This window comes from Mchenga conophoros, linkage group LG11 (assembly GCF_057382185.1).
Source record: "Mchenga conophoros isolate Kocher_MC1m ecotype Shallow Benthic linkage group LG11, M_conophoros_male_GT1.1, whole genome shotgun sequence".
Lineage (NCBI taxonomy): Eukaryota > Metazoa > Chordata > Actinopteri > Cichliformes > Cichlidae > Mchenga > Mchenga conophoros.
Window position 1 is genome coordinate 14508204 of NC_140536.1, and position 15495 is coordinate 14523698.

Sequence of the window (15495 nt, forward strand, 5' to 3'; positions counted from 1 at the left end):
AGTGCTTGTCACAGTATTCACTTGTATTATAATCCCACTATGCATTTTGATGTGTTTAAGGCATGATCGAGCAAACAAACGACAGAATACTTTTTCTGAAACCTTAACTGTGTTACCTGTTATGGCAGCTAACAGGTAATGAGCAGAGCTAGCTCTGCTCATTTCTGAGCTTCTTTCTTATTTTCCTCTTTACTTCTCTTAACCTTTAACTTATGTTTTAGCAATCAGATCCTGCCATCTTGCATTACCGCTTCGTGCTAGTTATGTTGACTTTTCTCTTCTTTTGTCTCCACTTTTTTCACCCGTGTTTGGACACTCGGCGCATGGCTCCTTTGTTTACATTAGGGATCAGCTGTTAGCGCTGCGCCCTGCAGCTGCGCTACCGGCAGACATACCCTACATCCCCAGTGAGGGAAGAAACGGGGGTGATGTCTCCCGAGGACACCTCACACACCTTCTCTCCTTCCTGTAATCACTTTAAATGTGAGATCGCTCCCTGATATGATTGAGGAGCTAATGACGCTAACCCGGTCACAGTGGCAGTATCCCGGCACTGCCCGGTACTCCCTCTGTGAGTAGGCTGCCCGGCTTCCAGCTGCTGCGGGCGGACAAGACGAGAGACAGCGGTGAGAGGAAAGGAGGGGGGCTGGCAGTGTTTGTTAAAGACGGTTGTGGTATCTCTGGGCACATCGCTGTGAAAGAACAACTCTGCAACACAGACATTGCGCTATTAGCCGTTAGCATCCGTGGAGGTAGCCTGTGACTCTCTGTGGTCCGCAGACTGCAAACGCAATCTCCGAGAGCTCTTCTTCTAATATCAGGGGACTTTAATCATGTCTCGCTGGACTCCACACTGCCCACCTTCACCCAGTATGTGACCTGCCCCCACCGTAGGCAATAAAACATTGTACTTAATGTATGCCAATGAAAAAGTGGCATACAGTTCATCAGCTCCCCCTGCCCAGGGAAGATCGGATCGTAACCGAGTGCGTCTTGTCCCTGTGTGTGCAGCCCTTACTGTGCAGGGAGCCACTAATCACCCACGCAGTGCAGAGATGGTCCGCGGAGGGCATATAAATAAATAATAAAAGCAAGTAAATGACAGTATGCTCTTTCTGAAACAAACGGAGACCTTAACTTTTATCAAAATACCGTTTTACTCAGTTTAAAGTAATACCACTGTATAATAGCCTTCAAATTTAATAATGTTAACAGTATCTCAGGAATATTTTTGCCCTTTCAACATGCATTAAAAAAATAGATATACAGTTTTGAATCAGACCTGTATGTACGTTTTCTCAAAATTGACGTAAATAAGTAATCTCAAGAACCTGAAATAATAGTTTCCCACGTAAACTGGAGATGTCCTTGTCAATGTCATCAGAGTACTGTGGATGTCTTACACGAATTTGAAACATAAAACCAGAGTGGCACATGACAGTGTTGCACATAACATAACTAGTTTATATGACATGAAGTTATAAAAAAAAAAAAGAATCCATGTAACTTGGTAATGGCTTCTTTCTGATAACTGTCGGCTGCAGTGTGCATTATCTTGACAAAAGTATAAGATACTGAACCCACTGATATGATGTGGTGGAGGAGCACAAATACCTGGACACCCACATATATACATTTGCTGAACTGGAAGATCAAAACAGAAGCTGTACACAAGCAGTGTATGGGCAGGCTATTTTTTGTGAGCAAGCTTGTGCAGCGCACTTTGATGTGTTCTTCTTGGATCAGGAGAGCAAGCTCTGTGATTGGCTGCACTTCGGAAGCTGTGGTGGAGAGGAAGTGAGTGAACAAACTGCCATGCATCATGGATATTCCTCTCAATCCACCTCACCAGGTACTTCTCTAAAAGTGTGACTCAGGTCTGTTGCCCCAAAGGATACAGGAAATGTTAGATATTTTAGTATTTTGGGAGCATGTACTGAATACCTTTTTTGATGATATTATACAAAGGACCCTGTTTCTGCAATGCCCTTTGTTTGAACTTCATCTCCTCTTGCTGCGACCCCACAGGCAACTTCCTTTGGCCTGCTGGTCTGGAAAATCCAACAGTTCATCTATATGTAAAGAAGGCACTTAAACTGGAACAGGCATAGCTGCGTTGATCCTGCTGTGGTATAGTGGGACAGTGCATTCCTCGAGTGCACATCAAGTTTGCAGCCTGCTAAAGATCACACACCATTGATTATGTGCCTTTAGGTATATATGGTTAAACATTTCCTAATGCAAATAACTACATGCAGTATTCTACCATGTGCAAACTTATATCACTAAAGGATTCTAACTGTCTAGTGTTTAATGGACCTGTCAAAAGTATGTTGAGATTATAGAAGGCCCCTTTCAGAGCTAGGGGGAACTTCCTTATATGGTTGTAACTTGTAACTTGAAACTTGTTGACACACTTTTACCCTTCTGCCTATAAAAACCCTGCACAGAAGAATAAACTTTGAGTTGATTTTGGGAAAGCAACCTGAAGCAGTCTCTGTATCATTTTGTTCTCCCAGGCTACTCCCGGCGCTGTAACTAACCCGCTGAACGGCATACCTGAGCTTACTTTGAATAATTAATCTTATACAAAACTCTGCTTATCGCTGCCCACGTCTCGAAGGAAACTCGATCCACGGATGACCCGGAAGGAGAGATTTCTTTCAGGAAATGCACTGATTTCCATGACAGAATTCACAACAACACAGACACAGGTCGGTTCTTTGAAACGGGCGTTTATTACTTGGGCCTTCTCTCCTTGGCTTCACCATCACCAGTACGCCGATACACCATGAGAACTGGTCACAAGCGAACAGTACAAATCAATTAGCAACTTTAGAGTACACATATTAAGTCCAAACACAAATAACAACATTTCTCAAATGACAAATACCTCGTTGGCTGCTTGTCCTGAAAAGAGGTCCTTAAGTCCTTGTGTTGCTTTTTCTTTTAGTAAACTTTTAACTTAAAATCGCTTCATGAGAGACATCTGCTCCCTCGCAGTCCATGCAAAGTCTCGTGTACTCTCGTTAAGGGTATTCTCACGAGACACTAGCTCTTACACTTTACACATGTACATTTCAAATAAAGACATTTCAACACAAACTATATATATATTCATGATATTATGTAACTTATTATAAATCAGTCATCTACATCATGAAATCCACACAGAACATTTTAACAGCATTTACACCACTACTCAATGGTACATAGTAAACACGTATCATAACTTTTCACATTATATGTATCCAGTCACCTAGATATTTTGAAGTCTTTCCACTTGCTGCTATTATGTTTCAGTCATTAATTGAACTGTCTCAGTGATATGTGGAGTCCAGAAAGTATATTAAGCCAGTGATGAGCTCAATACCATGACTCCCTCTGGTGCCACTTAGTGGATTAAACAGTTCTACCACTTGCTCCATCACCATTCCGTCCAGAGTAAATTCAATGTCTGGCACAGTAATCCTCTCAGGCCAGTCGACCAGCAATCCCAGCTCATCTGTACCATGAGCAGCAGCACCACCACCAGAATCTGCACCTGAGCCCTGAGCAGCAGTCGTCTCACTCTCAGTGGCTGTCACACCACCATCAGCTGTCCCACCAATAGTCCCATCAGCAGCAGCTGCTCTGGTCTGAAAGATGTCCTGCATGGCAGTTGAGGCTCGGCCCTGTTGCTGGAGGCTGCCTCGGACAAAAATCTGTAATGGGCTCAAGTGTCTCTCTGTCCGCAAGCCATGATTGTTCCACTGTTGAGTGAAGTCTTTCAAATCTCTGTTGATCCTTGGGAGATAGATGTAATGGAGAGCCCAAAGGTGCATTTCATTGTCAATGTCAATGATGCCTTCCTCCTCCAGGTGGTGAAATAAATCACAGTACACATTGGTCATTCCTCGCCACAGATCACCCCAGAGCCTCTCAATTCTCTGATTATGGGTACTCCTTCCTCTTAGGGCACTTCCACGATCAAAGCCTCTGAAAATGTTCATCATCAGGCAGACAGCATTGTTTTCCCCTCCTCTGTCTGTCCGGACCCTCGAGGGTACACCATAGGATACCACGGCTCTGATGAAACTTGATAAAACAGTACTGCTACGGTTGTTGTTTGAGGCATGAAGGAAGACCACAAGACGACTGTATCCATCAATAGCCCCATGAATGACTATCCTCCACCTAAAACAGTGGTCCATAAGAAGAAAAATCTTATTTCTGCTTTGTTATTGAAACAATGGAAACACACACTCTTAATTGATTTACATGGCACTATTGCATGTCAAGTTTGTCTGTACGTTGCTTGCGATGTCTGTGTTCTCTCATTTTCCCCTTTAAACATAACCAGTTGTGTTAGAGGACTGCCCATCACAGGGCCTGGCTCTATTGGATGTGTCTTACTGTTCAACAGTTATATTTGATGTAATGCTGAATTTCACTTTGGTCAAAATAGGTGTTCAACAAATCAGTGTGCTTGGTTACCTTATCAGCTTGTGATTTCCATCAATGTGCCACAATGAGTTTGGACCTGCAACCTGATATGTTCTTCGTTCTGGTCTCCGCAAAACTGCTCTTATGGCAGCTGCTCCAGGATTTATCCGTAGCATGCTTGCTCGAACCCTCCTTCGCTGTACACGTAGTCCACGTACTCGCAGGGAGGCTCTGACAGCCTCAGGACCAATTTGTTCATTGCCAGCGACAATGTCCTGCACATGTTCATCCAGCGCACTGTCAGTCAGTTCCGCATACATTGATGCACGGGTGAAATTATACTGTCTGAAATCAGACAAAAAGAACACGAGTATTTTATCACTGCCATAACAACACACATCATTACTTGACTAGTTAGTGCACATTCAAATATACTAATTTTTACAATTTCACAATACCATTTAATTTGAATAAACAGTGGGTGTGTGTCACAAAAGAACTGAAAGTCACACTGGTTTCAAAAGTCACTGACCGCAGACGTCTTCGAATTGTACGAAGTGAAACATTCAAAATATCAGCCATCTGAGGTGCAGTGAATCCACATGACTTCAGGAATGAAAGCTGTTCCCGAGTGATAAGGTAAAGGGATCTGCCTCTACCTCTGTTGAAAACCACTGGTGCCTGGTATCCAAAAGAGCCTGAAAATATATAAGCGTTTGGTGTATTTGGAAAATAGGTTAAGACAGAGTCATAATTTATTTCACACTTTTGATCAGTCAAGGAATCGACACAATATGTGCTTACCTTGTTGGCCATGCTGAGTAGACAGTTCGACCTCCTGAATCAATTCAGCCAAGTCACGCAGAAGTTGATCTGCTGCAGTTACACTGATCAGTCTTCCTCTTGCCCACCGAAGGCTTCTCTGCATTGTCTCCAACCTCAAAGACATCAAAAAATTACTTCTTAATTCATGTTATATTTTCAGGCCATATTCCCCTTAAACATTTTATGCAAGTTAAAATGTTAAATGTTTTCCATCATGCTTTCATCATACCTCCTTAACGCTAACTGTAGCACATCTGGCCCAACATCGTCCATCAGCAGCCGCCGTGTACAGTCATTATGAATGTTCTTGCACCTTGAGATGAAAATCCTCCAGGCCATACTTTGTACTGTGATTCTACAAAGACAAAAATTTAAATTATTGCTTTCAACAGGTTTATATATTTAAATAAATCAAAAAATTTCATGTTAGTCTTCTGAAAATTGTGACTGAGCACTTTTGGAAACACTATGTCATCACTAAGTATTGGGACTGTGAACAGTTACAGAATGCATCTGAAATAAATGTCACATTCTAACAGGTTATAGTTCTGTTAATAGAGCTTTTGAATCTACGTTTCATACATATTCCTATCTTTAATAGCAGTATGTCAACGATGTCAACCAATATTTTCATATTTCAAACACACACCCAAGTTAAAAATTTGAATCTCCGCATCTTCTACTCAGCAGATCTGAAAAATCATTTTTGATAATGTTCCGATTCCATTGTCAAATGTTCCCATCCATGTTATTCATCTTTGTTTATTTTAAATGCTGTCATTAGTTTTTTTTTTCCAACTAATTACCAAAATGAACATGGTCTACATTGTTTTGCTCACTTAAATAAAACGACATTTTTGTATTGTACCCTGGGTTCATGAAGACCATGCTGTCTTTTAACTTTATTATTTCTTTTCTGCATATACTGACTGTTCTTTATTCATTTCTCTACTTTCTCCTCTCTTCTTCTTCAGTCAAGTTTAACGGCAGCTTGCATCCACTTTCTCCTCTCAATTCCGCTGAGATTAATTCCCGCTCTACTGTACAAGACTTGTGAATGGTTACCTGGAGGGATGTACCACTGTGAGAGGGGTGATACGGAACAGTCCAGGTGATCGCTGCTTTAATTTACCGGTCAGATATACCTAAATTGCACGTCGACATAGCTAGTGAACTGTAACTAGACCATAAATCAGTGATAACAAAAGAACATTCAATCTACTTTCTCCGGTACTTTATAGAAAAAAAATCAACATCAATTCAATGTCGGCTTTCTATCTGGGGTGGCAGTGCAGTAACGTGTAGCCTAATCCGGCTAATGTAACAAGTGATATAAAACCGTATTTTAAATAATATAAAGTGGCTAAACGGAGTACCATATTAAAGACCTTATTAACATGCCTCACCTAAAATGGCATGTTGGCAACATTCCTAACGGACAAAGGTTAGCATGACTTGTCTGTGAAGGTTCTCAGCATGACTTTTTTTTCGCTTACTACAATACAAAGCTAACATATAACATGTGCTTAAAAGGACAAAGCAATGTTTTTGAATCATCGCTTAGCTTTTAGTTAGCAAAGACGAACAATAATTGAGATTAACTAGGGTACTTACGGTGTTTTTTGTTGGCGCAGAGATTTCGCATGCATTCATCTGTATGTAGTTTGTCGCACATAGCTTGATTGAGACAACACAAATATGAGGTTGACTGTGATTGGTTAACACAAATTCTGATCACAGGTTGTGGTAAGGGGTGGATTAAAAATAAAACACAACCTTCAGTCTTGCTTATCCAATCACAAACAATGTACCTTCTCCCGCCGTACTTTGAATTTTAGGGATGCTATATATATATTTCTGCCAAGCCTTTTGGCGGACTTTTTGGGAACAGTCATGTCCGAACGGAGCGCTGCATTTCGACGGAGAGTCACTGATATCAGAGACAGAATGAATGCCCAATTTAACCGGCTACTGAATCAAGATGACAGTGAAGAGGGGACATCTCTTCTACAAAGGTGAAATGCTTTGGTGGTGGTTACTCTATTGGCAAGCTTTTAGCTTTGCGCCTTTTTTGTTTTTGCAAAAGGAAATAACTTTTACATTTTTAAATAATAAATGGCTCGTTTACTAATTATCTGTTACAATTCAACAACAAATTCTGTAATCATAAATGTCTATCCTAGATTGACGACTTCAAATGACAGTCATTTTAATCCCTGTTATGTGCATTTATGCATAAAGATTTTAGTTTATAAATGTAGCATATCCCATATTTTCAGGGAGCATTTAATTTGCGAGACAATCGAAAAATGCATGCAATAAACACCGATTGAACACTCATTCCTTACTCTGAGTGTGTTGGGTGGTTTTTTTTTCTTTTCTTTTTTTTCTTGGGGGGGGGGGGGGTGGGGGGGTGTCTCTGTGTGATTAGTTTCACTAAAATTATCTCATGGTCTAATGATAGCTTTGGAGTTTTCCGCCAACAGCACGGAGGTGGGCCAGTGCGCAGACCAAGAGGCGGGAGAACCAGACATCGCCAGTTAACGTTTAAGGTGTCAGTACTAAGGAATCCCACACTGACACACTACCGATCTCATAGGGGTAATCAATATTTATATTAATATTAATTATTTGGAGTGATGGGTTTGAAAAATGAGAACTACATCATGGTGTCAGTTGTTTACAAATTGTAGAATTTGGCATTAGATTTTTAGCACCTTTGTAATCTTTATTTCCTTGCACCAATAAGTTGATGTTGAGACACTACAATGTGACAATTTACCCTTTTCCGTTTTTAGGGAAAGCTAATTTGGTTTAAATTTGATTACAGATGCCACTCCTGCTACTCGGGTGGTCGTTCCTGTAAACCTAAATGCAGCTGAATTCAGGCAGGCACTACGGGACAATATTGCAGACATACCCTTGCAGTTCGATCTATGCAAAGTGAATGGACAGCGGCTCATTCTTCCTCTTGAAGAGGAGACGCCCCAAGAAATTAGAGCAAGAAACCTACTGGGTCGCTCCAATCTTTATATCCGTCCAAAGGTATTCAAATGTTCCACTCGGGTGGCTGATATGGCATAATTGTCACTATTACTGTAACTCAGTGGCGCTCCAGTCACCCTAGTATTGTATAAGACATCTTTAACATGTTACTGCTCAGAATAATAAATGCTGTGATTTTCCCCAAAGGATTTGAGACATTCATCTGATCACTATGCCAGATGGCTATGCTTAAATAATGCCCCGCCAATTGATTCACTGTTAATAACAGAAATGCAGTAGAGCAAGCTTCAACTGTGGTCTAACAGTATTTTAGGGTTAGGGTCATTTTGTTCTTGTAATCTTAGTTTCCTGGGTTCTGGCTTTTTCATTGTCTTTTGTTAATGTCCTTAACCTTTCCTTTATTTATTTATTTATTTTTTTCCCCCTCAGTTATCCTAAGTTCTACCTACCCAAAGTGTCACGGTCCTGAGTCTGTGGACTCGTTGTTTTTCTGTTTGTATTAGTTAGCTTTGATTTCATGATGTGTTTTGATTCTCTTGGGTTTGATTTCTGTCGCTAGTATTCCTAACTTCCTAGGTCCTGGGCATTTCTTGTGTTCTCCTTCTTAGGTCGTGGTTCTGTGTTCTGTTAGTATACAGTCGTCTCTGTCAGTGTGTCTCTTGTTCTGTCACCGTATCCCCTAGGTTAGTCCACGTCTGTTCAGTTTCCTGTTTTACTTTGAAAGTCTGTGTACTATGTCAATGTGTTGAGTTTTGCCTCGTCATGTCTGATGAGTCCCAGCTGTGCTCTCCTCCTGTTTCACATTCCCTAATCACCTCAGTATGTATTTAAGCCTTGTGTGTTTCCCTGCCAGTTGGCGCGTTGTCCTCTGTTCTTGTTTGTCATTTGTTGTTCCATTTCTTTTATATTTTAATAATCTGGTGTTTTAGATTACAGAGGCCAATGAGGACTCAACTGGTGGAGAAGTTGTGCAGTCTGAGATGGCAATGTAAGTCTTTGACAACTGCCTTTGGACTGTAGCACTGTGAATGCATTACACCCTCTCATCAACAATATTTACCATATTGCAGTGTGCTGCATGACACCGAGACACCTGACCATAGCAGGCACAATGTACAGGAGCCAGAGGTTATCAGGTAAATGGCACTTTGTTTGTTTATGAGTTGGAATTTTAATCTTAAACTATTGCACAATTTCATTAATTTTTTTGGTAAAAACTAGTTTGGTACAAACTAATTATATCATTATTATAACTTGGATCATTTTGTGTAGTCTAGATCAATAAATATCTGCATTGGGGTCCTCTTCCTGCTATGAAATATTTCTGCTATTCCTTTGCAGTGGTCTGCATGAAAACCATACAGCTCATTCTAGTAGGCATGGTCTCCAGGAACCAGAGGTTAACAGGCAAGTGGTAGTTGTTGAATAACATGCCAAAACTTAAGTGTAAACTGGAACTTATAAAGCACACACTATAGGTAAATAGACACTCAATAAGTACAATATACGGGGTGAGACCAGCGAATATTAAAATTTGAAAGGTTGCATGTATTGAACTGATAACATTTATGTGCTCTGAATATAGACCAATGGTTTAATTGCCTCATTCGGTTTCTGTTTTGCTTTTTCATGTTTTTCAGATTTGTTGATGTCATGATATTGGTATTTTTAATTGCTGAAAATGCATCGATAACACTTTAGTCAGCCTGACCATTCAGACACTTGGAACTAATCACCCAAACTATTCCCAGTAAATGGGCAGTTCCTTATGTTTCACAAAAAAAGGAAAAGAAGACACTGCTGGCCTGTGATAATCTTTTGTGCGCAGGAAAACTGCACTGTCAAAACTTGAAAGTTGCATTTTATAGTTTATTGATCCATTTTGGCAACCAATAACAAGATCCATTTTTGTTCCTTCATGCTGCTTGTCTCTCAAATTAAAAAAACAAACAAACAAACAAAACAAAAGGCCCATCTCAGTGCATGCTGGTCTTATACCAGTCTCTTAAGTTATCAAAAATAGCCCTGAAATTCTTCCTGGCGACTTGATAAGATAAACAACAAAACAATGAAGTGAGCATTAACCTACAAATAAAAAAATGATTAACCCAGAAATAGAAGTAAACTAACAACAAACTTTATATTTTAATATTTTGAAATTTGTTTAAATCCAAATGGCTCCAACAGATGCAATCAAGGACCAAATAATGTGAAATCAGATTCTTTTATCAGATGAGTCATTCCATTTCAGTATGTATACATGATATTAAAAAAATCAAATGCATTTGTTCTGTTTAGGGAAGAGTTTTACATTGACTCTGCAGAGTCAGAAGTATCAGACCTGGATGAGGCTGTCCTGGCTTCCCCTGAACAAAATGACTCGCATGTATGTCTCATGAACAACACTGCCAGAACTGCTGTGTATGTGTTTCATGTAGTCATGACCCTTCTCTCTCTCCCCCCCCCCTCTTCAGGACGAGATGGACCTTGCGACTGTGATGAAAGATTTCCAGGAAACTCATCTTGACACCAGCAATTATTGTGCAATAATAGCCCGACGTAGGAAAATCCTACATAGTGCCTGCATGGCACTTTCAAAGTCATATTTTGCCTGGCATAAATTGCCAAATATTGAATTTGTTGGTGAAATGGCCGATGATTATGGAGGCCCAAGGCGGGAATTTTTTCGGTAACCCATTCCCATCTCTCCCACACAATAATAGAATGCATGAATGTGTTTTTTGTTGTTGCAAAGATGAAATCACAATTTGACTCAATTTTTTTTATTTTTTACTATCTTTTCCTGCAGATTACTTATGGTCGAAACTCAGAATTCCCTAGGGATTTTTGAGGGGAAGCCTGGCAGTCTGTTGTTCAGCTATAGCCAGCAGTTGCTGTCAAGCAACAAGTTTTATACGGCTGGTAAACTGATTGCTTGGTCGATAGCACACAATGGGCCAGGGCCACGGTGTATCAACAGACACCTGTTCTGTATGATGTGTGGCCAGAAGACATCTCTTGATGACTTCGATGTAGAGGTCTTCATGGACGAAGACGTCAAACAGAACATAGAAAAGGTAAAACTGTGTGCATGCTGAGGTGTAATTAAATTCAGTGAAACACAATGCATAGCTTAACTCATCAGTGGAACGTCTCAAAATGTAAGTACACTTAGTGAATGCTTTAAACGTATGTATTTATGGAGGTGCCTAATTTTCAAGGTTTCCAGCTGCAGCACCCCAGAAGACCTGGCAGACTTGAAAAGTCACCTTGGGGACTGGATTGCAGGCTGTGGTATCCCTGACATCTACACTGCCACACTACTTGATGTTAAGAGGATAAGGGGCGAGATTGTATCTCATTTTGCGTTTCACAGGTGAGAATTTGTTAGAAAATTACAAAGTACTTTCCTGGTCAGTGCTCGTCTTCCCATTGTGTTCCCCCCTAATAGTTAACACTTAAACAAATCATCAATCTGCTGAGTTTATATCTGTATTGCAGTTAAGGTGGTGTTTAAATTGACAAAACTTTTTGTTTTGTTTCACAATTTTGCTATGTTGTATGAATTGAGAGTACAATCTGTGGTCAACAGGGTTGCCAGCATGATTCAGCAGTTTGTTGCCGGTATGGACTCGTGTGGTCGGTTCTGGCAAATGGTGAAGAGATGCTGGAAGCAGTTCCTTCCTGTATTTACAAATGCAGGAAATAAACTTACAAGGAACAGCTTCCAGGATCTCTTCACCATTGGATGGAGTCCAGCTGGAAGTAACAGACGTGAAGAAGAGGAAGCAACCATCTTTCAGTGGGAATGGTGGCTTATGGCCATTCAGGGTGAGTACATAGAATACAACACATGTCTTGTTTCTGTTTGAATTGCTTCAGGCATTTAATGTTAAATACAGTGTCCACAATACAAAATACAGACAACTAAATCGAAACAACACTTGGGTGCAATAAAACCTTAGAACTTTGCAAAATCCACCCCTTCTTAGAGCATATGAGGAAGTTTTTGATTATTTTACCTTTTTAGGTGAGGTATTTGAAAGGAAACCACCTACAACAAATATTTTTGGAAGATTATTTCTTTTATCCTCTGTCATCTCTACCAGATCTTGCTTGTTTAGACTGATAGATAGGATGTAATTTGATTTTCATTGTGATTTCTGGTAAAACATTAATTTTATTACATGACCGAAAACTTCTAACACTAAAATATTAAATAGTTATATTACATACTTGTATTTAAAATATGGTAAAATTTATGATTCAATTGTATTAGCACATCTGAGAATTAAGTAAATGGTAAATGGCCTGTATTTGTATAGCGCTTTACTAAAGCAGTCATCCACACATTCACACACTGGTGATGGCAGCTACATTGTAGCCACAGCCACACTGACAGAGGTGAGGCTGCCGGGCACTGGCGCCACCGGGCCCTCTGACCACCACCAGTAGGCAACGGGTAAAGTGTCTCACCCAAGGACACAACGACCGAGACTGTCCGAGCCGGGGCTCGAACCGGCAACCTTCCGATTACAAGACTCAAGACTCTTGAGCCACGATCACCCCCAGTGTTTTTGCAGTGTTTAAGATAGAATAACACAATTTGAAACTTGTCTCCCTTTGAGACAAAGGTCATTTGTTAATTAGATGCACTGCCTAACTAGAACCTTCAGGTATTACGTTGACTATAACGAAACCTCCTGTATATTAGTGTCTTAGAGTAATCGAGTGGTGCAATGACAACACCCACGCAAATGTGACATCACTAGAAAGCCAATGTACTCTTGCAAGGACAGAATGAATAACTTCTTTAAAAAAAATACACATTGCATAAACAGTCCTTGACATATAGGTCTGACTCGGAGGACAAAATTAATTTCCTGTCTTAGCAGGGCAGGATTGCTTCGAGTAATTTTTTTTTTTTTTTTTTTTTAATGCAATGCTTTGCAATAATTGTTTTGCCTAACAACCTGTTTTTGACTCCAAAATAGTCATTAACGCAACTGTTCTACTATGCAGTCAGTGTAACTGATTATAAATCTACACATTGCACCTTATTTAACACTTGTATGTATTTTAACAGAGCGAGAGGTGGACCACACATTTGAAGAGCTCCTCGTCTTTATAACTGGGGCTGACTTACTTCCACCACTGGGGTTCCCACAGTCCTGCAACATCGACTTCTACGATCAGGAGTCAGGGATGCGGCGTATCCCGTACACATCAACGTGCAGCTTATCCCTGTATCTCCCAAGAGGTGTTGCAGATGAAGATCAATTCAAAGATCTTATGAATGATGCCTTAAAAGGATCCCTGGGATTTGGAAAGGTGTAGCTGCATACATGAACTGATGCTGGGAAGCTGTGGTTAAAACCTGTGGGCTTTTGGGATGAAGTTCTTATTGTAAATGTTCTTAAAGGGGATTGCTCCTGGCACTCAGGCTTCTTAAAGATTTTACATTTTAAAGGTGTTTTTACAAATGACTGTTCATTGTGTATATAGTTATATTTATAGTCCAGTTAAGACAACTAGGGTATTCATGCATCAAGCTATGCAAAATAAGTGGTGTTCAGAAAGTTTCCAGGAAATAGTTCAAATGACAATTCATCTAGAAATATTCTTTTGAAATATTGTTGTTTATGTTCAATTATAGTACACTGCATAGAGTGGTTTTTGTTTTTTATTTTCAAGATGTACAAGAGATGCCAGACAAACTTTGAACTAAAAGACACTGACTTTTGTAAAATAAAATATTGTAATGTCAGTTCTCATGGTGTCTTGTCTATTTAAAAATTAAATTTGAGGCTTACCTGTTACTGTCAAATACTGGTATTGGGTTCCATTGACGAGGGCTATGTAGTACAATTATGTGCTTAAGTCAAGGTAAAAGGTTAAATGAATTTACCCTCATTGTTCTCAAACCAAGAACTGAAGAATCAATCTCAACTCAGAATTAAAAGTTACGAATTAATTTTACTGGTTTCGAGAACAAAGCAGTTTTAACAAACTGACTTTAAGCTCCGGCGTTAACTCTGAGATTGACACCTGGCCTTTCACTATAACCTGGTTAAAAATCAATTATGTAATTGTGGTAGACTTATGTAAGAGGCTGTAAAGCTTTTTTGTAAAAAAAAAAAAAGAATCACGTCAAGATGATGAACACTGGTATTAAAATTATATTTTATACATAAGGCAATAACTGTAATTACCAAAGTAAAAATGATTTGTTAGACTCAGTTTGTTGGTGAACGATGCTTAAAAAGTGTGTAGCAATTTGGACAGTATATCCAGTGATTGCTTTGCTTTTTCTATGGTCACGGCTTACCTACTTTATTACAGTCATTTGGCTGTACGTGAAAATATATTTAGCTAAAGTTCCTTCTGCTTGTTTAGGTTTATCTCTGTGTTATAGGTTCATTCAGCCCAACCTCAGGAAACTTGTCTGCTTTCCTACTGTCATCTCTACAAGCCTAAAAACAATTTTAAAAGAGGCTATACACATGACATTTTTTCTACTTAATTTACTCGTGTGTGCCATACAGAGGGAAATATCTCAATCAGAATCGCATTTATTGGAAAAGTATATGCGCAAACACATACAAGGAATTTGGTTCCATTTGAGGGCATCTTTCAAGCACAAAAAAGTAAAACACAATCCATATATGTGTATGGACATGCATAAATACACACGCACACAGGTGTATAAACTAACAATATAATACACAATCTAATTCTTTTACACAGAAATTACAGGATTACAGAAGTTGATACCAAAGAGTGCAGTTGCAGTCTAGCAGTGTGACAGTTTAACCACTTAGGAGGGAGATGGCGGGGGAAAGAATTTTGATCAAAGTTAATGTCTCCACTTATTTCGAAAAGAAAAAAGTGGTATTACTTTAAACTGAGTAAAACGGTATTTTGATAAAAGTTAAGGTCTCCGTTTGTTTCAGAAAGAGCATACTGTCATTTACTTGCTTTTATTATTTATTTATATGCCCTCCGCGGACCATCTCTGCACTGCGTGGGTGATTAGTGGCTCCCTGCACAGTAAGGGCTGCACACACAGGGACAAGACGCACTCGGTTACGATCCGATCTTCCCTGGGCAGGGGGAGCTGATGAACTGTATGCCACTTTTTCATTGGCATACATTAAGTACAATGTTTTATTGCCTACGGTGGGGGCAGGTCACATACTGGGTGAAGGTGGGCAGTGTGGAGTCCAGCGAGACATGATT

General features: G+C 39.8%; 2 protein-coding genes across 2 annotated transcripts; one reads left to right on the top strand and one right to left on the bottom strand.

Moving 5' to 3' along the window:
- Positions 1–2734: 2734 nt before the first annotated feature.
- Positions 2735–6906, bottom strand: LOC146563771 (uncharacterized). Its single transcript, XM_085291065.1, has 6 exons — positions 6865–6906; positions 5480–5605; positions 5230–5363; positions 4958–5123; positions 4477–4770; positions 2735–4176 (listed from the first exon to the last, which is right to left on the bottom strand). The coding sequence occupies exons 1-6, from the start codon at positions 6897–6899 to the stop codon at positions 3321–3323; spliced, it is 1611 nt and encodes a 536-aa protein (XP_085147191.1). The 5' UTR covers positions 6900–6906; the 3' UTR covers positions 2735–3320.
- LOC146563772 (putative E3 ubiquitin-protein ligase HERC4) lies at positions 4323–14023 on the top strand. The gene is made up of 12 exons (XM_085291066.1): positions 4323–7265; positions 7715–7851; positions 8081–8295; positions 9186–9244; positions 9327–9392; positions 9598–9663; positions 10555–10642; positions 10731–10945; positions 11066–11333; positions 11478–11632; positions 11849–12087; positions 13343–14023. Exons 1-12 carry the CDS (start codon positions 7144–7146, stop codon positions 13591–13593), a joined length of 1881 nt encoding a protein of 626 aa, XP_085147192.1. The 5' UTR covers positions 4323–7143; the 3' UTR covers positions 13594–14023.
- The last annotated feature ends 1472 nt before the right edge of the window (positions 14024–15495 follow it).

What these genes read in the sequence shown, in the direction of transcription:
- LOC146563771 (XM_085291065.1), bottom strand. Translation starts at nt 6,899, where the DNA reads ATGCATGCGAAATCTCTGCGCCAACAAAAAACACC. An exon ending in TACTCAGCATGGCCAACAAG is followed by an intron (nt 5,124 to 5,229) that starts GTAAGCACATAT and finishes ATATATTTTCAG; the next exon opens with GCTCTTTTGGATACCAGGCA. An exon ending in GGAAATCACAAGCTGATAAG is followed by an intron (nt 4,177 to 4,476) that starts GTAACCAAGCAC and finishes CCACTGTTTTAG; the next exon opens with GTGGAGGATAGTCATTCATG.
- LOC146563772 (XM_085291066.1), top strand. Translation starts at nt 7,144, where the DNA reads ATGTCCGAACGGAGCGCTGCATTTCGACGGAGAGTCACTGATATCAGA. An exon ending in ACACTACCGATCTCATAGGG is followed by an intron (nt 7,852 to 8,080) that starts GTAATCAATATT and finishes ATTTGATTACAG; the next exon opens with ATGCCACTCCTGCTACTCGG. An exon ending in ATCTTTATATCCGTCCAAAG is followed by an intron (nt 8,296 to 9,185) that starts GTATTCAAATGT and finishes CTGGTGTTTTAG; the next exon opens with ATTACAGAGGCCAATGAGGA.